Here is a 26,980-nt window from a genome sequence, read left to right as displayed (position 1 = left end):
AGTTATACCGGATAAGATTGAAATTGATTTGAATGTGGATTTAAATACGACAAGTTACAAGAAGGCTATGGAACATGATATATATTGGTTACACAAATGAAACCAGTTGATGTCTTCATATTTAAAGGGGTCATACAAGTATCAAACTAGAAGAGTGATTTGGATAAGTTTTTCTTCTTGTACGTACGAAAGAGATTTGTTAAAGTCTTGAAGAATTCTCTGAAAAGGGTCAAAAAGAATAGAAATAAAGGTTTTGGATATTATTTGAAGGGATTAAAAATCAAGATTGTTAAAAATAGAAGGAATATTGTCAGCCTTCCAAGTGTACAGGAAATACAATTAGATGAACTAATTCTACTTTATTGCAAGGCTATATTAACAGAATTTTGCAAGTGTGAAAGTACAAACTTCCTGCTACTGATTTCAACAGTCTGGTCAATTAGGAGGGCTTTTTCCTAAAAATTTTTCTCTGACTTTTAAGCCTTCGGGGACTCCTGCCCCCCCTTTTTTTTGTCTGATTGTTTCCTAGGCAGTATCTCTTCCCCGCTGTCATCCACACTTTCCTTTACAAATATAGTTAGTTTATTTCATCATGGTTAAAATAGACATGTAGTAATTTCTGAACTTTTGCTAATAAAAAACAAATAATGAGGTTTTTGGATTTTGTTTTTTAGTTAACAGGTGACATATGGGATGAAGAGTATATTTGTCATATTTTAAGAATTGGTGATAAATTACTAAAATTGTTTATGCTTGTGATGAGGGGGAAATTAATTTTTTATAAACTTTTCTTTTTATTTCTTTTCTACACTTTTTATTCTTTTTTGTACTTTGCATTAGTTTTTATATCTTCTAATTGTAATTTTCAATAAAATTACAAAAAAATGAGGCTCTGAGAGGAATGCACTAATATGAAAATAAGAATTTAGCACAGTGTATGTGTCCAGCTGCTTTCTTTTAAACCATTACAGGTTTAAGGCTGGTATTATAGTCTATTTATTATGAATGAAATGACATGGAAATACAAATTACAAAAATACTGGAAATCATGGCTTCAGATACTTACTTGCTTCCACAATTTAAAACCACATTAATTTTGCCAGGACTTATCAGCATATGGAAAATGCTACCTTGAATGAATTGTAGACTGAAGCCAATAGTACATTATGGTGGAAGGCCAAACCTTGCTACACTATGAATGACACTCTCTCTCTTGCATTCTCTACTTAATATACACAAAATTATTTCCCACTTATGACTCTAACAGATGCTCCAATAATTAGATCTACCTAATGCTTTCTGATTTAGAAGTCTAGCCAATTGAGCTAGTCTTTGCAGCAGGAGAGGAAAAAAGAAAATAGGTTTCAGTTGAAAACTTCACTGCTTATTTGAAAGTCAGTGACAATCTATATTATCTGGAGAAGCAATGTGAGAATGGTGGACATTTTTTTTTTGTTTTAGCATATAGAAAGAAATGAGGAATGCTATAAAAAATAAGTAAGGGAAAAAACCTACACACAGACACACACAAACACATATTCCCGAGCAGAGCAAATCAATTCAACATTGAAAAACCTGAGTGACACTTTTTTTTCCTGTATCCCATGCTTAATAACTCCTCCCTTCTTTCTGTATCAATAAAATCCAAACTTTTGGTATGTAATTCAAAATCACATTCACAACTTTAAACCATATTTTTTTTCTAATACCAGGTTAACAAACTTACAGGTATTAAACCAAATCAGATCATAGGAACAAGTTGCTCATGTAGGATGATTGATTGAAATTTGGCACCACATCTAGAGCAAGGGTGTGAAACTGACATCATCACGGTGGCGTCACGTGACATATCGTGACATTTTTTGCCCCTTCGCTAAACCAGGTGTGGGTGTGGCCAGAGTGTGATGCATCCAGCCCGCAGGCTGCAAATTTGACAGCCCTGATCTAGAGATAAGCATCATTTTTCACCAGGGAGTGTATTTGGCCTAAGTTCCTAATTGTAATAAGCCAGCAATAGTAATTCATTTTTAAAGCACTATACTATACTTTACTATATAAGATACTATAAGATAATATATAAGATACTATATTTTAACAAGGACACTATTATATTCAAATATTAGCCTATAATGCTAATAGAAAGACATGGAAATGGTATCTTCTGAATAATTTGCTACTAAATATTTGTAAATGTAGAATATAATGTGCCTTTCTTGTGTATTAAATGCCATCTGCTGGACAAATTAAATTATTCATTGAATTCCTCATTCTTCAAGTTTCACATCAGGAATATTTCCTAAGAAATTAATACATTAATGTATTAATGTATACATTATACATTAATACATTCTTAAGAGCTGATTTGGGAACCTATTTGTCAGGATGCTTCACTTTGCATTCCTGAATTAAGGTTGAACTCAATGGCTAAAGAGCTTCTTCTCCATCTATGCCACCTTTGAAAATTAATTACCTAACTTCTAACATTATTTTACAATTTTATCTGAACATTCATGTTGTTTGAATAGGTCATTCGACAATGGATTCATTATTTTATTAGCAATGATATAAACACACCTCATTTTCACCATTGGAATTACATTTTTGTAGAATAAATATTTTTCAACAGATGTAAAAGTTGTTTGACCAATGGGATAGGAGAAATATATTTACTTTATGGTAAACAGAATTTGGATTAAATTCCTTTTTTAAAGTATGTCAACACTTTAATGATAATGTTGATTTTATGAGAAGTAACACATGATAATCACGAGAAAATATCCATTTGAGCATCTCTTTACATAAATCATTCTTGCCTGTTACTTAAGTCTGTGATCCATATAAAAATATGATTGCCTATTAACAGTGAAAAGAAGTATAGCTTTCTAGAGAAAAGATGGAATTCATGTATAATTACATAGAAATAAACATGTGTTAGAGCTAAGCTTTCTATTTTGCTCATATTTCTGATAAAATGGGTTTTGGCCTGGCAAACAATGATGTTAAAATACCACAAAATTCAGTTGCCTCTTTAAATTAATCTTTGAAAGACAGACCAAATTTAGAAGCATATGTCATGCAAAAAGCTTCCTATAATGAGGAAATTTTCCTAAAAATATTTCAAATTCAGCATTCAGGCGGTGGTGAGGCCCCTCCTCAAGAAGCCTTCCCTGGACCCGGCTGAATTAGCTAACTACCGTCCGGTCTCCAACCTTCGTTTTGTGGCGAAGGTTGTTGAGAGTGTGGTGGCACGACAACTGCCCGGGCACCTGGATGAAGCTATCTATCTAGACTCGTACCAGTCGGGCTTCAGGCAGGGGCACAGCACAGAAACGGCATTGGTCGCGTTGGTGGATGATCTCTGGAGGGCTCGGGACAGGGGCTGCTTCTCTGTCCTAGTCCTATTAGATCTCTCAGCGGCTTTTGATACCATCGACCATGGTATCATGCTGCAGCGGTTGAGAGGGTTAGGAATAGGGGGCACCGTTCTGCAGTGGTTCTCCTCCTTCCTTTCTGACCGCTCGCAGTTCATGTTGGCAGGGGAGCAGAGGTCGACCTCGAGGCGTCTCGCATGGGGAGTGCCACAAGGGTCGGTCCTCTCGCCTCTTCTGTTCAACATTTATGTGAAGCCGCTGGGTGAGATCATCCGTGGTTTTGGGGTGAAGTGTCATCTGTACGCTGATACTCAGCTGTACATCTACACCCCAGACCACCCCAACGATGCCCTTGATGTGATGTCTCACTGCCTGGAGGCCGTGCGGGCCTGGATGGGAAGGAACAGGCTCAGACTCAACCCGTCCAAGACCGAGTGGCTGTGGCTGCCGGCGTCCCGATATAGTCAGCAGGTGCCATCGCTGACTATTGGGGGTGAATCTTTGCCCCCCACAGAGAGGGCTCGCAATCTGGGTGTCCTCCTGGACGCACGGCTGTCTTTAGAAGAGCATATGACGGCCGTGGCCAGGGGGGCCTTTTATCAGGTTCGCCTGATCCGCCAGTTGCAGCCCTTTCTGGACCGGGACGCCTTGCGCACGGTCACTCATGCCCTTGTCACCTCCCGGCTGGACTATTGTAATGCTCTCTACATGGGGCTCCCCTTGAAGAGCACTCGGAGGCTCCAACTGGTCCAGAATGCGGCCGCGCGGGTGGTTATGGGCGCAACTCATTGTGCCCGCGTGACACCCCTCCTGCGCGAGCTGCACTGGCTCCCAGTGGTCTTCCGGATGCGATTCAAGGTGTTGGTTACCACCTTCAAAGCGCTCCATGGCATAGGACCCAGGTACTTTCGAGACCGTCTTCTGCCACCAATAGCCTCCCACCGACCAGTCCGTTCCCACAGAGAGGGTCTCCTCAGGGTGCCATCAGCCAAGTTATGTCGGCTGGCGACACCCAGGGGGAGGGCCTTCTCTGTGGGAGCCCCAGCCCTGTGGAATGAACTGCCCCCGGAAATACGTAAGATCTCCGACCTCCGGGTGTTTCGCTGCACACTGAAGACCCTGCTGTTCCGCCAGGCAGGGCTATCAACATAATAATTTTAAATTGGGGTATTTTAAATTTTTGGGGTTTTAAATCGGCCAAATCTATTTAATTATTTTAATTTTTAATTATTGTTGTGTCCTGTGTTTTTAAATTGGCTGTACACCGCCCTGAGTCCTTCGGGAGAAGGGCGGTATAGAAATAAAATTATTATTATTATTATTATTATTATTATTATTATTATTATTATTATTATTATTATTATTATTATTATTAAAAAATAGCCTGGGATAGGGAAAGAAATCTGAATCAATAAGGATACAAGGCGGAAGGACTTTATTTCCCATTTATACCATTTCTCTTATTTAAACTGGCCTCTCCCAAAATTAATACGCACATGCATTATATATGTGAAGCTTGTGGAATTATGTCACGGGAATTCCTCCCAAATTTAAGAGAAGGCACCATATGTCACTAGATTAGATAGTGCATAAAAACTCTCTAGGAATCTTAACTTTAGTTCATTCAGATGTGGGTTTTTTTTGTTTTGTTTTTTTGCTTTAATTTATATGCTGCCCTTCTCCAGAGACTCAGGGCAGCTTACAATGCATTAAGCAATAGCCTTCATACTTTTGTATATGTATACAAAGTCAACTTATTGCCCCCACAATCTGGGTCCTCATTTTACCTACCTTTGAAAGGATGGAAGGCTGAGTCAACCTTGAGCCTGGTGAGATTTGAACTTGCAGTAATTGCAGGCAGCTGAAAGTTAATAACAGTGCTTTGTTGTGTTGTAGGATTTAATTTCCCTTCAGATTTTCTTTTTCCAATATCAGAGCCTACTTTGAGGCTTTAACAAACCTCTATTGTGAATTCAGTAATGAGTCATTGTCCAGGTCATTCTCTGTATTGTTTGTATTTTGTTTGTATTTTCAACTCTAACACTGTGTTATAATCCATAGGGCATTTTTTTTTATTTTCCAGTTTTTTGAACAATTTATTTATATTCTAATTTTTCTGCGTCAGATAAGACTTGTTTCAGCATTTTAGGTCTCACAAAGTATTCTCTTTAAGATATGTCATTTCTTTTAAAATAATTTTTGGTCAGTCTATGCATAGAGGCAGAGGACACTGATGATACTGTAGCTTCTAGTTTCTGACCCTATTCTTCAAAAACCTCTTGGAGTATTTCAACTTTTATGCCATTTTTTGTCATTTTGCCCCAATGCTGGCTAAAAACAAAAGGCAAATTTGTCTCCCCACCCCCCTTTCTCTTTATGTCTGGAATTTTAGTCCCCTCTAATGTGCAGACTGTAAAATCATAAATTCTTCAATTTAAAGTAGACTATCAGTTTGGTTGCCAGAAGGTGCTATTTATATAAATAATATATCCTTGGATTAAATCCATGGAGTCATCAGATCTTGAGCTTCACTCAAGTCCTGGATTTACTATTTGTAGAATTATAATAGATAAAAAAACTAGCAGTTCATGTATTTCAGGGCAAACTGCTTAATTCTTAAATAAAAATCCAAATGGTGATAAATAAGAAATCTGGAAAGAGAGTCTCTTTCTGGAATACCTAGTATTTTCAGGAAGCAATCTATGATTATTATCCTAAAATAAAGTTCAATCATTAATAAACTTCTGCCCCTTTTCTGTTTAGTTGCTTATTTTCCTGATGCTAGGATTGAGTCCTAAAAGTCTTTGTTCCTCTTTATTTTGAGTTGGTCAGACTACATCCACAATATGCTAGGATAACATGAGAATTCTCTAGTTTGGGTGTGCCAATTCACAATCAGAGAGCAAACCTACAACTATGCTCCACACGGGTCTTCTCAAATTGCCTGAAGCCAGGGTGAAGTAACAAAGTTTATTGCAGGTCACTCTAGGCGACTCCTGGCTAACTTTCTTGTTATCTGTCACAAATATGTGTTTTACAACAACAGGTTGCTTCTGATTACAGCAGTTTCATTTTATGGCACGTCTCGTGCTAGGCATCCTTTTTACTTCTGCCTCATCATCTTTTAAACCCAGGCACATTCACAACTGACTCAGAATGCAGTCTGTATAAAGGAGATTAAAAAACACTACCCTCAAGACTTGATAGTAAATAGTACTAGCACATAAGGGCTTCTCCCTTAATACATTCAGTTTCCTTAATTGACCTCCCAGTCACAAAGTGGAATGGTTGCTTCATATTGAACGTTCATCCCAGCATGAGATAGGAAAAGCAAATGTTTAAATTTGTTTTGGAAAGGTGATAGCAGTTGGTGATAGTTTTCACCAACTTTATCATTTTTCTCATGAATGAAGGCAAATGTGCATGTCTCAGGATAATGTTGCAGGATCCATTATAGATAGGTCACACAGACAAGAGGTTTTGTCTTCCAAACTTTCAGATGGAGCCCATCTTCAGGGAACTTCTCTCTAGCAGAGTGTGTGCTGTTCTGTGTGTGATATTTATTGTAAGTGGCTTTTTAGATGTTGATGGCTGGCTTTTAAATCATGAGCTCTCCTTTGCTTGTGCTGCCCAGCCCTCACCTTCTAAGAACTTGATAGGCTGGTGGTAAATCAGCACTCCTGTTGATTAATGAGAGGCCTGTTTCCCAGGCTTCAATCACTTCCCTGACAGTTTTTGTGCCTGCCCGTCAAACAATCTTAGTAGCTAAAAAGTTAGGTTTATCTGTACTTTATATAGAAGTCCTAAAACTACGAGGCAATTAGGACCAGAATTTCCATCACTAAGCAATAAGTTTGTAAAGCATAGCATCACATGACAGCATTGCTGAGAACAGAGAATAAGATTGGGATCTCTGGGTTATTACAAATAATTTTAGGAGTCATTCCCTGGTCCTTTTCTTCACTTGAGTTGGTTAATCAGGAGGTTGATTTCTGTGCATGATGCTGGGAAACACAATGGAAGCATATCAGCTTCCAATTTGAATTGACTGGAACAAGGCTCCCTTTTGTCCATATAAAGAATGAAAGTGTATCTCAACCCCAAACATCATCTGGAATGATAAATGATGAGCTAGTAAGGTGATTTGTTAGCTGTAATATTATAAGGTGCCAAAATTATGAGGAGGTCCAAGCTTGAGCTTCAGCTATCAAGTGTTGCCAGAGGGTCTGGGTTGCTTCCCTTTTCTTCTTATAGAGTAATTGTTTGCAATGCCTTTTCTGCTGTAATAAATCATTAGTAGAATACAGCAAAACAGCCTTCTTATCAGTTGTTGAAAAGTGTTATCAAGGCTTTCTTAGCTCTGAGGCAATCTGAGTCAAAGCAATTTTGTGAACAAAAAACCTGATTTCTATGCTTTAGGGGGAAACTGATGTAAGATCAGGTTGTAATAACTGTTAAGTTGGAATAATCATTTAAAATGGACTCACCTGTTAGTAATAATTTTTTCTTGAATTCACAGAGCTTGGACAGGTCAGTTTTTCCCTGAAGCAGGCAATCCTGCAGAAACTTGGATGCCTGGTCATAAAGAACTTTATAGTTGCAGTCAGAAGCCCATGGCAAGCAATGCAGTTTCATAATACCACTGTTATATATCACTGGAAGCTCTCTCCCATCACTAATGCATTCTGTACCATTACATCTTCAAAGGGACATCTTCAAAGTCAGCCTCCCCACGATTCATAAATTGCCTCTCCATCCTCTCCTCTCCCACTATTATCAAGTGAAATGAAGCGTCTCTGACTTCTAGACTCACAGGAAGGATTCTAAGACTGATGAATGAATGAGCAAACATGCTAATAATGTTGAGGCTTTACTCCACCTATTTGTATTTTGATTCAGGTCACCTACTAGGGCAGTCAAGATAGATTGCATCTTATGCCCAGATTTCAAACCAATTGAATATGAATTGAATATCTAAAAATTAGCTTCTTCTACAACATAATTCAGTTGGAGGGCATTCTTCCTAAAAAGGGAAGGTTTAAAATAGTTTTAAAAGTTATCAATAATTACTGGTTCCAGGGAGAATCTCTTCAAGAGGGGGACACCACCACCTCCTTCAAAGCAGGGGTGAAATCCAGCAGGTTCTGACAGGTTCTGGAGAACCTGTAGCGGAAATTTTGAGTAGTTTGGAGAACTGGCAAATACCACCTCTGGTTGGCAGCAGAGTGGGATGGGAATGGAGATTTTGTAATATCCTTGCTCCAGGAGTGGGGAAGGAATGGGGATTTTGCAGTATCCTTCCCCCAGGAGTGGGGAGGGAATGGGGATTTTGCAGTATCCTTCCCCTGGAGTGGAGTAGGAATGAAGATTTTGCAGTATCCTTCCCCTGGAGTGGGGTGGGAATGGAGATTTTGCAGTATCCTTCCCCTGCCATGCCCACAAGCCACGCCCACCAAGCCATGCCCACAGACCCGGTAGTAAAATAATTTGGATTTCACCACTGCTTCAAAGCAGTAGGCATAACTGCCTTACAAAGACAGGCACTGACAATCCCCAAGAGCCAGCCCCTTATATTCCTTTTGACTTCCCAGTCAAAACCAGCTTGGATTCCATTGGCCAAACGTCTCACAGACATTATCCTATTCACTTCCCTGAAGTCCATAAGTTGGAAGAAATTAATTCTAGCAAACATCACAAGATGCCAGCCCAGTCACCTTCTCTGAGCCCATCCATATGGAGTCAGAGCAAATTTGAGCTATTTTATTTGCAAAATTTTGTCCCAAGATCTCAACCTGTCCCTTGGTAAAATCTTCCTGTCTCCCATATCTCAATGGGGGAGGGGGGTGTTACTCTAACAGTAGAGACATAATACCACAATAAGCCTGTTTTGATACCCTTATTGCCATGATACAAGCATCAACATGAGGCTTACCCCTGTCTAGTCCGACTTACTTCTAATCTTTTTCAGTGACTTTCAGGAATCTCTTTGTTACTTCATTTCCAGAAGTTCCTCAGGTTCTCAATTAACCAAGGAGCACTCCCACTTCCCACTCTAGAAGCAGCATATATCTTAATTGACCCTTCTGTCCTGCACAGCCCTTTGGTAGCAATGAGTTTCAGAAAAATCAAGGAGGAATGTGGCACGGCAAGCTTTATGGCCTTCCAATTGTAAATCACTTATCAATGCTTGGAACTGAATATTAGATCTGAAGTAGATCCCTGCATGCATCAGGCCAAAGGTTATTGTAAAACAAGTCATAAACCACTAAATTCTTTTATAACTATCTTTCAAGGCATGAAGGTTACAATCCCTTAGCACTTAAAGCCAGCACTATCTGCCCCAGGATAAATTTCAGGAGGTGAGGTTGGGACTTGCTATGCAGCAAGGTGAGCACTATCCATGCAAGATTCCCAGACTGTCCTGCTGACCCAATGACCCAAACAGACATTCACAGTCCATCACCTTTATGATATCCACGTTCATCCATCTTCTATGATAGTAGCATTGTCCTCTGAACTCCTAGGTCAATTAGAATGCACACAGGTTTTCCAACAAAAAAATATTTTTTTCGGTATGAATGCCAGATATATAAACAAGCCGCAAACCTCATCCTCCTCTGCACTGATTGATAACAAAAGGTCTGCGGGGAAAACAACCAAGCTCAGAGAACACCAGGAATCCAATGATATACAATCTGTCCTTCCGCATCTCAGCCCAGTCTCCTGGTGTTATCAAAACCTACAATGGAATTTGTGGCAACTCCTCAAACCCTCTAAGATGGGCTGCTGCCTAAGTCCCCCAACTCCAAAATTGTGGTTCCTATTCAGGGCACTGATCTAAGCAGGAATATGGTCAGACAAATCCTCCTGGTGTCTATGTCTCTCCCTGTGGTTTTTCAATAAGTCAACTAGTTACTGAAGTCTCTTACTGCTCTGTACCTGGCCCCTTATTACGCCACAAAGCAGAGACACTATGGAATGCTGGAAGCCTAGGGCAGCTCACTTCCAGTAGATGTAAGGTGAGTTGGGCTAAGAGAAAAAGACTGGCCCAAGGTCACCCAGCCGGCTCTCATGGCTAAGGTGGGATGAGTCTTTCACTTTCAATCCTGGTGCCTTAACCACTAGACTAACCTGGCTCTCTTTAACCCAACTTTCCTCTCTCTTTCTCCTTTCTCCTCCAGCCCCCTCCCCTGAAGATGGGATTTTCCATACTGGCTGGGTAGCCCACTTGCTTAATAGCCAATGCGAGCATAAATGCTCTTTGATGTTGGCCACCATAACCATCCTATACAGAAACTCCAAGACAGAGCCCAGAGTGGTGCATGACTGGGAAAGGTGTCTCTAGCAATGTGAAAGGCTGCACCATGCTGCATCAGCCTCTGATCTTGGTCTGTTCAACAGAGCAGTGGTGAAATTCAAATTTTTTTTTTACTACCGGTTCTGTGGGCGTGCCTTGGTGGGCGTGGCAGGGGAAGAACACTGCAAAATCCCCATTCCCTCCTCACTCCTGGGGGAAGGATATTGCAAAATCTCCATTCCCCTCCCACTCTGGGGCCAGCCAGAGGTGGTATTTGCCGGTTCTACTCAAAATTTTCGCTACTGGTTCTCCAGAACCTGTCAGATCCTGAATTTCACTCCTGCAACAGACCCTCCTGACAGGCGAAGCAGAGACACTATGGAATGCTAGAAGCTTAGGGAAGCTGACTTCTAATAGATGCCTTCTCTGTGGGGGCACCTACTGTCTGGAACGAGCTCCCCCCAGAGATACGGAGGATCCCGGATCTGTGCACCTTCCGTCGCGCCTTAAAGACCTTACTATTTCACCAGGCCGGCCTAGCCTAATTTTCCCCCTCTTTTATAAAAGATTTTTAAAATTTTAAATATCTTTTAGTATTTTATATATACAATTTTAAATTGGTTTTAAAAGTTTGGGGTTTTAAATTTGTCGGGGCCAAAATTATTTAATTTGATTTTATTCTATTTTTAAATTTTGTATTGTATGTGTTTTTATTGTTTGGCTGTGCACCGCCCTGAGTCCTTCGGGAGTAGGGCGGTATAGAAATCTAATAAATAATAATAATAATAATAAAATGTGCACTATGACATCCAGATGAGTGTCACTCTGCTCTTAAATTCTTCAAGTGTGGCATTTTTGGAAACAAACCTGGACAGCAGGATAAGCTCAGCCAGGTGACTCCAGGCACCGCTCTACGGATCAGGAAAAACAATGAAGGCAAGCTTCAGTTCATTCTGTCCTCTATTCCTTCAAACCATTTCTTCTACCTCACTGAGTGCCACCTTTATTTTCAGTCAAAATCATGGTAGTCAGGAATCATCGTTTGCCAGCACTCCCTATATTTTAATTGCTCAGAGTAATTATTTTCTGTTTTGATTACTGAAGATAGCCTGTTTGTTATCATCAAAGTCCTGCTGCCATATTTTTTCCTCTAATGAAGAAGCTACTGTGATGGAATTTCCCTACTGATTGACAGCATTTATATTTGGAATCTTATTTTGAGCGTTCTGGTGACAGTGAGAAAGAAAATGACAAAGCAACAGGATTAAGGCATTGCCATCACAGTCCTGAACTGGTGCATCCTATTACCCTGTATCTGTTTTTAAGCAAAGAAATAAGAAATGACCAGAACATAGGTGAGATCTTCTAGCACTTGTTGATCTCATTGTAGAACTTTAAATAATTTATTTATTATTTATTTATTTATTTATTTATTTATTTATTTATTTATTTATTTATTTATTATATTTCTATACCGCCTTTCTCCCGTAGGACTCAAGGCGGTGTACAGTCAAGAAAAATATAGACACACAAACATCATAAAATTGCTAATTAAAATTATTACTTAGTTTGGTCAATTAAATAAAACTCAATTAAATAATGGATGGGTAATGTAAGATTTTACATTAGCTTGGCTTTTTATAAGTGCAAGAATTGCATTAAATGGTGCCTATCAGAAGAAGAAACTGCTTGTATAATGGTTTTCCATCTGTAACTCTGTAAATCTGTTTTGAGTAGTTGGGAAGCATATAACTTTAATGATAAAATGTTTTTCTGAGGAAGAAAGTGGTAGCCTACCATCCATGTCACCCCAGAAAACATCCTTTCTTACAAAATTCTCATCTCTAAAGGTCAGAGTATTTGTAGAAGATTTAAAATGAAGTTCTCAGTAGTTAGATTAAAGGCTGAGAACAATCCAGGAATAAAACTTTTTCAAACTTTTTCTTAACCAAACTAGAGCTATACTACTTGAGTTGCACACATCTGGACACCTACTAGAAGGCAGCAAATAGGATATTTCCTTCATCTTTTCTAGATTTTTACAGACCAGTTACAGCAGCCCTCATAAACCAACTAGTACAGGTACTCCTTGTTCAATGACCACAATTGAAACTCGCAACTCTTGTTGCTTAGCAACACGGTTATTAAGGGAGACATCACATGACTGCAACAGGTTTACAGCCTCACTTGCATCGTGGTCATTAAGCCAATCATCCACAGCCATTAAGTAAGACAACCAGGGGTGGGTTCCACTTACCTTTACTACCGGTTCGCAACGGGAGCACGTGTGCGCACTTGCTTCGCTCGCGCACGCTTGCTTCTTCACACGTGCAGATCGTCAGTGATGACATTGTGGCAAGTGGGTGGAGCCTCCCGCCGCCATTACTACTGGTTCGCAAAAACCGGACCGAACCGGGAGCAACCCACCACTGAAGACAATCCCTGACTGCAGCTTGTGATTTTACTGCTGATTTCTCCATTGACCTTGCTTGTCAGAAGCTGGCTACGGATCAAGTAAATGGCGATCACATGACCATGGAAGGCTACAACTATTTAGTCTGAGCTTTCCAAATCTCAATCATGTGACCAAGGAGATGCTACAACAATTGTAAGTGTGAGGACCAGGCATAAAGTTATCTTTCCAGCAACTTCTAATATTTAAATAGTTCCTAAATAGGGTAGTCATTAAGGCCTACTTTTTAATTATACACAGAAGATTCTTTAGCATCTTCAAACACAGGTAAAATACTTCTTTATCTGAACAAGACTTTGACCATTTCATTGACTGATGACTGATTTTGAGAGACCAAATCTCTAATCTTGGAGTATAGGTATTAATAAACCAATTCTAGCTAATTATAATTTAAGACACTACTAGCAGACATCCAGGTATGTGCTGCATGCATCGAAGTAAATAAATAAATTAGTTTTAGGAATATTCTCAAACTCCAGACTTATTTTTTTAAAAGACCAATTAAGTTCTACATACGGTAGTAGCTGAAAATCTGAACTACAAATTATATGCCTCTGGGTCAATTTCCCTAAAATCTGTAGAGGGTCTTACGCTAGCAACTTTCTCTTGTCTACTGTATTTCTTTTTTTTATTAGTTTTATTACAATATAGCTTGTTTCTTAACCAAATATTAAGGCATGAGACTTATTTAAATGTGTACACAGTAGTTCTCGATTTGCAACCAGAATTGAGCCCAAAATTTTTGTCATAAATCATTACGGTTGTTAAGCAAGGAACCCATGTGACTACCTCTTACAACTGCAATGTACCTCAAAGGATGTAGGAGAACCTGGGAAGCCCAGCTCTAACTGGCAGGTGGAAACTTGCCCTGGATTGGTAGGCATCAGCCAGCTAGGTCCACTAGTGCAGGGGTCTCCAACCTTGGCAACTTTAAGATTTGTGGACTTCAATTCCCAGAATTCCTCAGTGAGTCCACAAGTCTTAAAGTTGCCAAGGTTGGAGACCCCTGCACTAGTGCATAAACCCTCTCCCTGTTCTGCCATTGCCTGGGTTCACTTACCATTCCATCCTCTGGCTCCATTCTGAACTCAGGCTCCATTCTTGAGATAGTTTGGAAGGCTCTTTCCAAACTATTGTAAGAACAATGGTGTTGGCTAGTATTTTCTCCTCTGGAGAGGAAAACACTAGTAAAGCCTATGTTCTAAAAAGCGCTGCCGGATTCATAACTGTTTTTGACAGATTTTAGATCCATTTCTTCAGAGTGGGAACCTTCTGTCCCCTCTGTTTGCAATTTTCTCTGAAATCCACCCACCCACCCATTGCCTCTCTGCGGAAGCTGGCAGAGAAGATTGCAAATCACAATCACATAATTGCAGGGCACTTAACAACTGGTCATAAATGTGAGCAGGTTGCCAAGCATTTGAAATGCATTCATGTGACCCAGGGAGGGCAGCAAAGTGCTTTATGAATGTGGACATCATGATTTCAATCTGTCATTAAACAACCAGTCATTACATTGAGGACTACCTGTACAATAGATTATAGACAGACAGACAGACAGACAGACAGATAGATATGCAACGTTGAGTTCACAGATCCCGCTAAACCAAGTTTTTAAACTATAGTTTGTTGCACTGTCATTAGTGGTACTGCTTATTTACAAGATCTGAAAACCTATCCAGTGGTTCAATGATTCCAGTCTTACCATAAGATGGCGCTGTTACATAAATAATGATTGCTGCAAGTTACAATAAAAAGTACCTACAGAGAGAGCCCAGTGTCAAAGAATTGAGGCCTTTGAACTATGGTGCTGGAGAATGCTCCTGAGAGTCCCTTGGACTGCAAGGCGATCAAACCGGTCAGTCCTAGAGGAGACCAACCCTGACTGCTCTTTAGAAGGCCAGATCCTGAAGATGAAACTCAAATACTTTGGGCACCTAATGAGAAGGAAGGACTTACTGGAGAAGAGCCTAATGCTGAGGAAAGATTGAGGGCAAAAGAAGAATGGGACGACAGAGAACGAGGTGGCTGGGTGGAGTCACTGAGGCAGTAGACATGAGCTTAAATGGACTCTAGGAGATGGTAGAGGACAGGAAGGCCTGGAGAAAAGTTGTCCATGAGGTCGCGATGGGTCAGACACAACTTCACAACTAACAACAGAGAGGGCCAGTGCTTTCTTTTCTAATAGCCTACAAACAGAAAGAATCAAAGAAACGGGCATTTTTATTTCATATCTAGTTCACCATTCAAGATCAAAAATATATATGCTCCCATTCAAAGGCCTTTGTCAGGTTTCAATGTGCTATCTTAACTAAACAGACTTAAAAGGGAGGGGAGGGAGCACCATCAAGACCTTGTTGACTTCTGGGAGCTGCCTAGACTAGTTCAGCAACTGGCCCTAGGTCCCACAGCTGACTTTGTGCCTTATGTGGGATTAGAACTCACCATCTCCTACAGCACCTAGCCCAGTGATGGCTAACCTTTTTGCAGCCATGTGGCAAAAGTAGAGGGAGGGTGGGGGGGGTTGCACGCCATGTGCCCAGACCCATAATTCAATGTGACCCACCCCCCGCGCATGTGCACATGATCCCCCCGCACTCCCCCCACTTTTGGCACGTGATGGCACGGTGAGCCCAGTAGGCCTGTTTTTCACCCTCCCCAGGCTCCAGAGGCTTTCTTGGAGCCTGAGAAGGGTGAAAACAGCCTTCCCCACCCTCTCAGAGTCCCTCCAGAGGCTGGAAACAGCTGGGTGGGCCCGGATGGCCTGAAAATCAGCTGGCTGGCGCGCGCATGTGCGCTGAAGCTGAGTTAAGGCAGCACTCATGTGTCTACAGATATGGCTGTGTGCCACCTGTGGCATGTGTGCCATAGGTTCTCCATCACGGACCTAGCCAATCTTGGATGAACTCTGAACTTAAGCAATAAAAAGATCTGGGAGAGGATCAAAAGTCCCAGTAATGTAGAAATTGAAAAAAATTGAAAAGTTAAGAGTAGAAATTGAAAAATCTATGTGGAAAAAGTAAAGGCAAACCTCATCTGTACTACTGCTAAGAAAAGACAAACTTCTGTAGTAAACTAAATAAACCTGCAGTTGATTTGATTAGTGTTGCAGATCTACTTAAATACGCCTGCATACACCTAGACACACCTACTTAATGGTTTCAACTGGAAGAAGACTTTAACCTGCAAGCCTTCACTTGTAAAAGTTTATGCAATCTGATTGGAGACAAAATCATTTTGAATGAGGTTTCTTTTTAGCACTATAGATTGTAAATTCAATACAACCCTGTTAAGTCCTCAAAACAATTATTTAAACCTCATAAAATAACGAAGTGTTCTTTGGCTCTACTGCTATTTCTCTCTTATTATTCTATTAATCACAAGCGGGAAATGAAATTTTTAATGACCAGTCCACTTTAAAAAGATACTTTTAAAAAAATCTTTAAAACTCAGGGACTCAGTATAGGCTGAATTCATACACTGTAAGTGGTTTCCTTTTGGCCTTCAGTTTTGCCTGATTGGAACATATTGAATCTTGTTTAAAAATAAGCCATAGTTTAGCACGTATGAACTCGAACAGTAGTTAATCCCCCCCTTTTTTGGTTCAACCATTAAGTAGGCGTGTCTAGACATACACATGTTTATTTAAATATATCTTCAGCGTAAATCAAACCAACTACAGCTTTATTTGCTAGAACTGGAAATCTTGGTTTCTGCTGGTCAATTTCACAAAAGGCTATAAAAGTTTCCCACTAACGTAATTTTGTCAAAGACAATTTCTAAGCCTGTCTCCTTATTTCTGCAGTTTCACAATCAGAGAAGAAAACTTTGCAGAATTTTGTTGAATGCAACTTTCTTAGCCTTCTCAAATCCTCTACATGAGATTATTTTATTTACTTCTTCTCAATGTTGTTTTTTCAAGAGGAGAAGAGGACAAGCCATAAATTATCTGCCTTAATTTAAATTGGCACAATTTCAGAGTACTCCTATTACATTGTAATTAATTCCTTTTTTCCAAATTAAAAGTCAAAAGAATGTCTGTAAGAGGACCGCAGAGGAATCTAACAGAGCCATAAGCACTACTATGTTTATTGGGTCTTTCTACACCCAGAGAAAACTTGGAAGACAAGAAAATGTACAAAACTAGCTCTACAACCAGCACACAATACAAAACGGGCTGGGATAATGGACTTAATGCTGCATTTTCCCATCTACATCTAGAAAACTGAACTATTGCTCTGTTCTCTCTCTCCCATTGCCAGAACTTTTGTTGTTTGGGAAATAAATAATAATCATGTTTTCCTATTTATCACATCATCAGAGCCATTTTGAAATGAAATGACTGGCAAATAAAATTAATAAATTTCTAGGCCCTTCCATAAAATATGTGAACAGAAAATGGAGATTCTTACTTGAAAGTACTTCACCTGGTGTCACTTTGGAACAAAATTGCAAGAATACTATGTCCAAGCTTCTGGGAACAATAGTTTGACAATATCTGGCAGACCATAAGTTTCCATACTTTATTTTATGGCCAGTAACTTAAGATATTGTAACATTTGTAAAAACTCCTCTTTCCCTTCTTTGCCCCCAAACTAGGGCTTTATAATGTACTCTTTCCAAAATATGAGGGTATTACAAGATTGTTGAAGGCTTACACATTTGTAGGATCCTCTATAATGCAATTATAAAATCTATATTCACAGGCACCTATCATTTTGTTTTATTTTCTTACCAATCTCATTTACATATGGGAGAAGGGAATAGCAAAGCTCTCAACCGGTTTTCACCTTCATTATGTGAGAATGTTCTCAGGAAAGGCAGACAGACGTGTTTTGAAATCGTGTTGAGAAACGCATTAATAATTTCCATTCAAAATGTGCATTTTAAGCAGTATAGACTTTATAATGGAAGATATTCCCAAAACGCAATAAAAGATTTGTTGGACCCTTATTATAAAATACACCCCTTTTTGGGGGGGGGAGTGCTGCTGCTTATTAAATCCCCATTAAAAGTTTGCACAAGCCATCTGCAGCCCCCTTCCTGGGAAGCAAGTCTCGTTCCCCGTTGGTGCTGGCAGTCACCCACGGGCGGGAAGGTTAGACGTGCATCTGCAAAAGTCCAGAGATCGGACCTAGGAAATCTCAAGCCTCCCTCGGCGCGGTTACCTTTACTTCTCTGGCTCGGCTCATGGTCCCCACGAGGCTCTTTTTCCTCCAAAATCCCTCGCAATGGCTCCTCTCTTCTGTCACCTCCGCTCAGACAGCTTGCCCCGCCCCCTCGCGACTTCTGATTTGTTTCCAGCCCGCCCCGCCTTCCTGGTTCCGCCCATCCAGCCCGCCCTGAAAGGATACGTAGAGTTGGAGGTTGCCCCACAGCTCGCATTTCAAGGGATGGCCCCGCCCCACGGGTTCTCCCGGAGCTCCTGATTGGCTGGCATCCCGTCGGGTCATTTGCATGTCTCCTCCGCTTGGTGAGCCAGAAGAGAGCAGCGAAGGGAGAAGTTCGCGCAAAGCTTCTTGCAAAGTGTCTCTCGGGGGGCGCGGAGCGGGGAAACACCGGCAGGCAGGCAGGCAGCCTCCGCCACCGTTCTGGGTTGCTTTGGGTTTCCTTTCCTTTCTGGATGAGTCCGAAATTGATTCTGGATCGTTGCTGGGGAAAGGCTTGTCCGCCTTCCGCCGCTTGAGGACTCTCTCCTGCTCCACTTAGGCGGTAGGCATTGCCTCCTCAGAGCCCTGCTGGATCCTCCGCATCTTCTTCTGCCGCGATTTTCCATCCCAAGGCGGAAAAGAAATGATCTCACTCGGCCCGTGGAATGGAGACAGCTGGCACGCGTGAAAACCTGAAGGCACCGCGGGAGCTCCAGCCCCAACCGGACTCGCATCCCGGCGTCTAAAGCCCCGCGATCGTCCTCGGTCGCCTTTGAGAACCGCGCGGGAGTCGGCAGCTGCGGGTGCCTCGGAGGAGGGGACCGCCGACTTTTCCTCCCTATGGCTGGGATATATAGCTCGCCTTTGAAAACCCTGGAAGATCTAACCTTGGACTCCGGGTATGGGGCAGGGGACTCCTGCAGGTCCCTCAGCCTCTCGTCCTGCAAGTCCAACAGCCAAGCCTTGGCCTCGTCTCAAGCCCGGGGCAACTGGTGGTACTACTCGGGCTCCATGAACAGCCGCAACAACAGCTGGGATACCGTCAACACCGTTCTGCCGGAGGATCCCGAAGTTGCCGACATCTTCGCCAAATGCGCCAAACTGCCCGACCTCGAGGAATTCCCTTGGAGCGAGGAAGACGTGGAGAAGATCCTGCGGAAGGGGAAAGAGGTGACCAAGGGACGAGGCTTCAGCCCCGAAGCCGCCAGGAGGCTGTCGATGCTCCTCCGGAGGCCGCTGATCCGGATCTCCCGGGAGGCGCAACGCCTGAGCGTGATGCACGCCAAGTGCACCCGCTTCGAGATCCAGAGCGCCATCAAGCTGATCCAGAGTTGGTCCCTGTCGGAGAGTTGCGTCCTGGCCACCGTCAAAGCTCTTTCGCTGTACAGCATGAGCGCCGGGGACGGCTTGAGGAAAGGCAAATCGGCCCGCTGTGGCCTCACCTTCTCCGTCGGGCGCTTTTTCAGGTGGATGGTAGACACCCGGATCTCGGTTCGGATCCACGAGTACGCGGCCATCGCTCTTGCCTCTTGCATGGAGAACCTGGTGGAGGAGATCAAGGGCCGTGTCCTGGCCAGCCAAAACCCAGACGGAGACGGAGACGGGGCGGGGAGTGAGGTCTCCTCCGAAGTTCTCGAGGCGGTGATCAACAACGACGCGGAGCTTTGGGGCGTCCTGCAACCCTACGAGCATCTCATCTGCGGGAAGAACGCCAACGGTAAGGAGCGGTGGCCGGGCAAGGGCCTTGCCCTTTGGGCGAAATGGATTTTCTTGAGCGAAGCCTCGGCTTTAGCGCTTTTCGTGTTTTTAACATCTGGCTCTAAGCTGTTGTGAGAATCGGAGGATACTGCTGCAGATTTAGCATACCACCTGGGGAAGTTTCTTGCTGGCATATATGTTTCAGAGGAACCGCGCTTCTTGGTTGGGGATGGTAAAAGAGTGCAGGTGTGCAAAAGACGCAAATGGTAACGACTGGTAGGAGGAAGCAAACTAATATTGTTCTAAGTCAGTGTTTCTCAACCTTGGAAGCTTGAAGATGGGTGGACTTCAACTCCCAGAATCCCCCAGCCAGCACCGCTGGCTGGGGGATTTTGGGAGTTGAAGTCCACCCATCTTCAAGCTACCAAGGTTGAGAAACACTGTTCTAAGTGATCTGCTTTGTGTTGAGCTTAAAAAATAACAAACTACCAACAGAAGAGAATGTTGGTAGCTCAAGGTTGAACGGTGAGGTGCAGCATTGATGATGTTATCTAGTTGGGTAATGAAGTGTCTGCAAGAAAATAACCAAGTTCAGAGAGCCTCAGTGACCCCACAAGTAATGATTTGAAGGGTTTATAAAAGTACTACTTACAGTGAAATTGCAATATCCTACAGGACTGCACTTAAAAGTTTAGTAGCACTTTCTTTAGAAGTTTGGGGAGTAATTCTGATGAATTTAGACAGAATTGCAGTCTGTTAAATCATTCAAACTGTGGTGACATCCAAAATGTACTATGTAGAATATTTAAGTCTTCAAAGATAATCCATGTAGGTAGTATATGCTTTGCATTTGCTGCCAGAATCCCAAAAATGGAACGAGGTGTGCTAATTAATGGAGAGTGAAAATATAAAATAAGACCAGGTTAACTAAGGAAAGTAAATGCTATGTAGAATCAGTCAGTTCAAACAGTGGATGTAATTAATTAATGTTTATTACACGGTAGTCCTTGATTTATGACCACAATTGGGAATAGAACCTCTGTTGCTAAGTGAGGCAGTTGTTAAGTGAGTTGCCACCCAATTTTATGATCTTTCTTGCCAAGGTTGTTAAATGAATCACTGTAGTTGTTAAGTGAATTTCATGGTTATTAAGATGGATGGGAAGGTCACAAATGCCCATCTCGTGACCACAGAATGCTGCAACCATTGTAAATACATGCAGGTTGCCAAGCACCTGAATTCTGATCACATGACTATGGTGACACTATGATAATCATAGGTGCAAGGACCAGTTGTTTGTCAGTTCTTTTCAGTGCCATTGTAATTGCGAGGGATCAACTAAACAAATGGTTGTAAGTTGAGGACTACCAGTACATCATAGAATATGATTGAAATAATGAGGATGATATTACAGAAGCAAAGGCTGGCTTCTTTTAAAAGCAAACTACAAAGTGATTTTTTTTTTTTTTGTATTTTTCACACTTCATATTAATCGCTTTTTCTTTTTAAGCCAAGATGGGTCACACATTTTTCACCAGCATGCCGAAGGCTTTGCTTCAGTCAAGGTTACTCATGGGAAAGCCCTGTTGAACAAATAGTGGAGCTTAAGCTAGTCAGGCTAATTCATTCTTTTGATTTAGGAAGATCTTTCTTTCTTAAGAAACACAAGATTTTCTGAACAAATTTCCTTTTCAGTTCCATGACAGGCAGCTGTGTCTTACTTCATTACAGCAATTGGACAGCATCTTCTATTATCTTTGAAAGCTAGTTTAAAGGTTCTGATACAATTGTGTCCTCTTTAATCTCTCATCACTTCCTGGCTCTGAAGATTCTCATAGCTACACAATTCTTTTCAGAGGGATCTTTTGGAAAATATCAAGAGCATTTGACAACAATATTTTTCCTTTATTTTTTAACTGAATATTCAACCTACAATCCAAAGTGATTCAGGACAGGCATAGGTTGCCATCTCATTTACATTCTCTATGTACTAAATCTTAAACATAAATAAACTTAGCTGGATAAAAGCCTAAACACTGTATATAGTTTTGGAAATGGGGATTCCTCTTGTCCCTGCTCAGAATATAATAGCAATTTTCTGAGTGTCTTTTCCTCATAATATTTATTTCTTTATGTCATTGCATTTATTAGAGCCACCCACTCTAGAAGATTCTGATTGGCTGTATATTGCTACCAGCTCTAATGCAGCTGGTAGATAAGGTGTAGCTAGCTGAACCTTATGGAACTCACTATATCATGTCTATTAGATGACTCACAGTCAGTCTTTCAACTCTCTCACCCATCCCTATGTTACATTCTGTCTAAGTTCCTGGGAGTGTAATGATAATATAAAAGAAATGTTCCTGGAAATAGTAAGGAAAAATGTGAAAATCAAACAGAGTACTGTCTGGTTTCAATTTGATGTCACTAGAGCTGTACTGCAGCAGTTTCACCAAGGGTGCTGATACTTTATGTCAATTACAGTTTTGTTTTGATTACACAAGTTGATAAGTAACTTTAAAGCAGGAAATGACTAAGGGTCTTCCATTTAAAGGATGTGTTGTCATCAGCATATGGCAGCATATATTGACTGTGAAAAAAAGCTCAGCCTGTTGACAATTCCCATTCACAAAATAATAGTGCTACAGACTGAATTTAGCCCAGATCAACTTCTGCCCTTCACTACCAAAAGAATGGGAGAGTCCTCCTGGATCAGACAAGAGTCTGTTAGTCTCACAGTGACAATCAGATGCCTATGGAAAGCACAAATATAGGACATGTTTCTCTTTCTGTTTTCTTTCTGCCTTTCTATCTTTCCTTCAAACAAGTTTACATCCCTTTTTAAAAATTCTTGTTTAGCTAGGAAATCTCCTTTTTGCTCTAACAGCTTTCTTGATGCCATTTTTAGCCATGCTGAACAGCGATGGACATAATTTGACCTTGTTTTACCTGCAGTACACATTCTAGCTGAGTTCCTGTTGTGCTGGTGGTTTTCAATAGCCGCTAAATATTATTGAAAGATTTAATCTTTCTACTTTCTCCATCAACTTTCGTAATTTGTTTCACTTCTTGTTTTTAAGATGTATGTTTTGAAGTTAGAAGTGACAGTCCTGGATTTGACAATCTGCCTCTGATAAATTAAGCTTGACAGCACAGCTATTACCATGTGATTTGGTGCTTCCTATGCAGAGGGAATTGCAATGGAAGGCATGGCTGGAAAGGCTGCTAGGAGGAGGCAAAAGACTGGATTGGGAAAGAAAAGATGGGCTGTGGTTACTCTCTCACTAAGGCTGTGCAGGGAAAGAAAATTCCAAAAGCAACCCTTTCCTGTGTTTTGCAAGTTGCAACAGTTTAAGAGAAGCTAATTTTTCTTCCTGACTATTCAAAAGCAAAAGCAGATGTCAGGAATTAAGCAAAAGTAAGCCTTCCCATTTAAAAAAATGTTTTTAAAAGTTACTTTTTGTCTTATTTCCATCTTATCATTGATTTTACATTCTTATCATTGATTTATTTAACGCAGAAAGATGTATTAAAATAAGAGGTGGATTGATTTTTGTCCAATCCTAGCCACAATCAAATCATTAGTTTGATTGGAGGTTGTACAAATTCATTTTAAGTGGTCACAGGTCACAACAGTTGAGAACTCTTGTTTTAATCTGCTTCCATTACATTCCAGTATGGATGGAATGCAGTATTTTCACCCTCATTCTCTACAAATGATTGATCCTAAATTGGAAACTCCCCAAGTCTTAATTTCCCCCCCCCCAGGTCAGTTTATGCCAGCCACTTTTCAAAATTAAACTAACCATCTATTGAGAATCAATTCTCAATTTTAACATTTTTATTATCTACACAAACTTTTATATCACTCCTTTCTTTTTACAGTCCACTTTATTAGGAATAAAAGCAGTGAATAAACAGAAGTATCATTATCCCATTGCTACATGGTACTGTAGGTGCACAGCTCAAAGTATCTGGAATGTCTGTCTAACCATAATGCTGACTTAGAGACCAGCCAAAGAAAAAGATTTCTTTTTAAGTGAACAAACTGAATGGACAGAGGCTTGTATTATTATTATTATTATTATTATTATTATTATTATTATTATTATTATTATTATTATTATTAATTCAATTTATATACCGCCCTTCTCCTATTGGACTCAGGGCGGTGCACAGCCAAGGATAAAAACATACCAATACAAAATTTAAAATCAATTAAAAGAATTATACAGCTTTGGCCCACAATTTAAAACAATCCAATTAAAACCCAATTTACATTTAAAAAGCTAAAAAGAGCTAAAAAAGAGCTAAAAGGGGGGGGGGTTTCACGCCAGCCCTGCTTGATGGAAAAGAAAAGTTTTTAGGGCATGGCAAAAGACCCGGAGATCTGATATCCTTCGTATCTCCGGGGGCAAATCGTTCCAGAGGGCAGGTGCTGCCATAGAGAAGGCATGAAAAGTTAAGGAGGTATGAAAAGAAATATTTATCAGGATTCAAAATATGAAGTAACTGTGTTACAGTCATGAATTGGATACAAAGCTTTGATTTGTCATGCAAAGGATGGGTTTCATTTCACAGTGGTACATGCTTTTTTAGATCATTCTATCAAATATATTTATTTATATATAAATTCTGACTTCCTGTGCCCACATGTGCATTTAATTTAGTTTTAGGAATGTATTTATTGTGTTAACAAGGAACATGGAATGCAAGACATGGAGTCCGTGAAGTGCACTTGATTATTTGAACTTTGCAAAATGAAACTGAGCAAGTGTTACTTTAATTGGGAAAAAATGGAACTTGATTTTTCAATAGAAATTAATTTATTCTTTCAGAGATAAGGTAGCAACAATACCAGATGGTTAAGTTGATTCAATTTCTCATAGCAGGAATAAGATTTGTTTCAAGATATACAAATTCTGCACTTCCAATTTGAAGATTAAAGACTCAGATGGTCAGTCATTTCATCCAACCCAGATTTTATCATCTGCTTTCTATATCCACTAGTGCCATGATGGTGAACCTATGGCACACGTGCCCGAGGTGACACTCAGAGCCATCTTTCCGGGCACGTGAGCTGTTGCCCATCTCATTTGCAGCTGTGCATGTGCATACGCCACAGCTGGTGTTAGTGCCTCCGGTGCACATACGTGCAATTCATGGGACCCAGCTGGTATTTGGAGCTCTCCTGCGCATGCACACATGTTAGTTAGTTAGTTAGTTAGTTAGTTAGTTAGTTAGTTAGTTAGTTTATTAAACTTCTATACCGCCCTTCTCTCGAAGGACTCAGGGCATTGTACAGCCATATTAAAACAAACATATACTCACAAAATTTAAAAAACAATTTAAAATAAATATATAAATTTGGCCCTTATGTTAAAAACTACAAACACCCAATTTAAAATTCATTTTCTAAGCCAGCCCGGCCTGTTGGAACAAAAGAGTCTTAAGGGCATGGCCAAAGGTACGTAGGTCGGGGATCATGCGAACCTCCAGGGGCAGTTCATTCCAGAGGGCAGGTGCCCCCACAGAGAAGGCTCTCCTCCTGGATGTCACCACTTGACATTGTTTGGCCGACGGCACCCTGAGGAGTCCCACTCTGTGGGAGCCTATTGGCCGGTGGGAGGCTATCGGTGGCAGAAGGCGATCTCATATATACCCAGGTCCTAAGCCATTGAGCACTTTAAAGGTGGTGACCAGCACCTTGAATCGCACCCGGAAGACCACCGGGAGCCAGTGCAGCTCGCGCAGGAGAGGTGTTACCTGGGTGCGCCATGTTGCCCCCATAATCACCCGCGCGGCCGCATTCTGGACCAGTTGGAGCCTCCAAGTGCTCTTCAAGGGGAGCCCCATGTAGAGAGCATTACAGTAGTCCAGACGGGACGAGACGGGACGAGGGCGTGAGTGATGTTTGTGCATGCTTGTGAGAGTACTTGTGTACAGCGCACACATACTTAGATGGCATTCATGTGCATGCATTGCGTGCATGAAAACAGCACACATGCGCAGATGGTGCAATTGTGCAGCACGGGGAGCTGCAGGAAACCTGCATGCATGCGCAGATTGTGCAGTTGTGCATTCAGTGCATGGGGAGCCACATGAAAGTTGCACACATGCACAGATGGTGTGGTTGCGCATGCAGCACACAAAGCTGTGTGAAAGCCATGCGCAGATTGTGCAGTTGCGCATGCAGTGCATGGGGAGGAGCCACGCGTTAGTGCGGATAGCACGTGCACGTACAAAGCATGTGAAGCGCATACCTATTTAGGAGTTGGTGAATAAAAGGATCGCCACTACTGCACTAGTGTGTGATAGTGATTCTGCTGAAGAAGAGGTCTCTGAAACCTGAGTGATTGTTTCTAAGAAAATTTCTAGAAGTGACCTGTTGCCTCTTTAATTAGTTCCAGATCTTCTGAAGAGAAATATTCTGGATCTTGGTTATAACATTAGCCAGAAAGATACTCTGACTTAAGGAGACTCTTTAGACCAGTGGTCCCCAACCCCCGGTCCGCAGACCGGTGCCGGGCCGTGGAGTACCTGGCACCGGGCCGCGCAGCGGCCGGGGGACATGAACGCTGCAGCGCAAAGGCTCCTGGGCCGTGCGCAAAAGCTCCTGGGCCGTGCACAAAAGCTCCTGGGCCGTGCGCAAAGGCTCCTGGGCCATGCGCAAAAGCTCCTGGGCCGTGCGCAAAGGCTCCAGGGAAGAGAGCCCCGCGCAGGTACGCACGTGTGGCCCAAAGCCCCCACCCCTGCGCGCGCTCAGCGGGCCACGGTAAAATTATCAAAGGCTGATTGGTCCGCGGCGATAAAAAGGTTGGGGACCACTGCTTTAGACCAACAATAGTAGAAAATAGCACTTTACACAACCTGAAATTTGGCCCTGGCATTTTTTTAATGGTGACACTTTTCAATAAAAGTTACTATAGATTTGGAAAAAAAATAGATTGTTGGTTTTGTAAAAGGAATAAAAGTAAGTGGTTTTTGCATG

General features: G+C 41.4%; 2 protein-coding genes across 2 annotated transcripts in view; one reads left to right on the top strand and one right to left on the bottom strand.

Annotated features, from left to right (window-relative positions):
- CAT (catalase) overlaps window positions 1-18,385 on the bottom strand; it is a 62,117-nt gene extending 43,732 nt beyond the window's left edge. Inside the window, exon 1 of the mRNA XM_070935622.1 lies at window positions 18,310-18,385. Within this exon, the coding sequence (XP_070791723.1) occupies window positions 18,310-18,333 (24 nt within the window). The 5' untranslated portion in view covers window positions 18,334-18,385. The remainder of the gene's footprint in view (window positions 1-18,309) is intronic.
- Window positions 18,386-18,776: 391 nt separating this feature from the next.
- The window catches only part of ABTB2 (ankyrin repeat and BTB domain containing 2), a 179,852-nt gene continuing 171,648 nt past the window's right edge, over window positions 18,777-26,980 (top strand). The window contains exon 1 of the mRNA XM_070935578.1: window positions 18,777-20,008. Within this exon, the coding sequence (XP_070791679.1) occupies window positions 19,132-20,008 (877 nt within the window). The 5' untranslated portion in view covers window positions 18,777-19,131. The remainder of the gene's footprint in view (window positions 20,009-26,980) is intronic.

This window comes from Pituophis catenifer, unplaced genomic scaffold (assembly GCF_029215685.1).
Source record: "Pituophis catenifer annectens isolate HBS135680 unplaced genomic scaffold, rPitCat1.0.hap2 SCAF_1, whole genome shotgun sequence".
NCBI lineage: Eukaryota > Metazoa > Chordata > Lepidosauria > Squamata > Colubridae > Pituophis > Pituophis catenifer.
The sequence above is the reverse complement of the archived record's forward strand: the minus strand, read 5'-3'. Positions and strand labels throughout refer to the sequence as shown.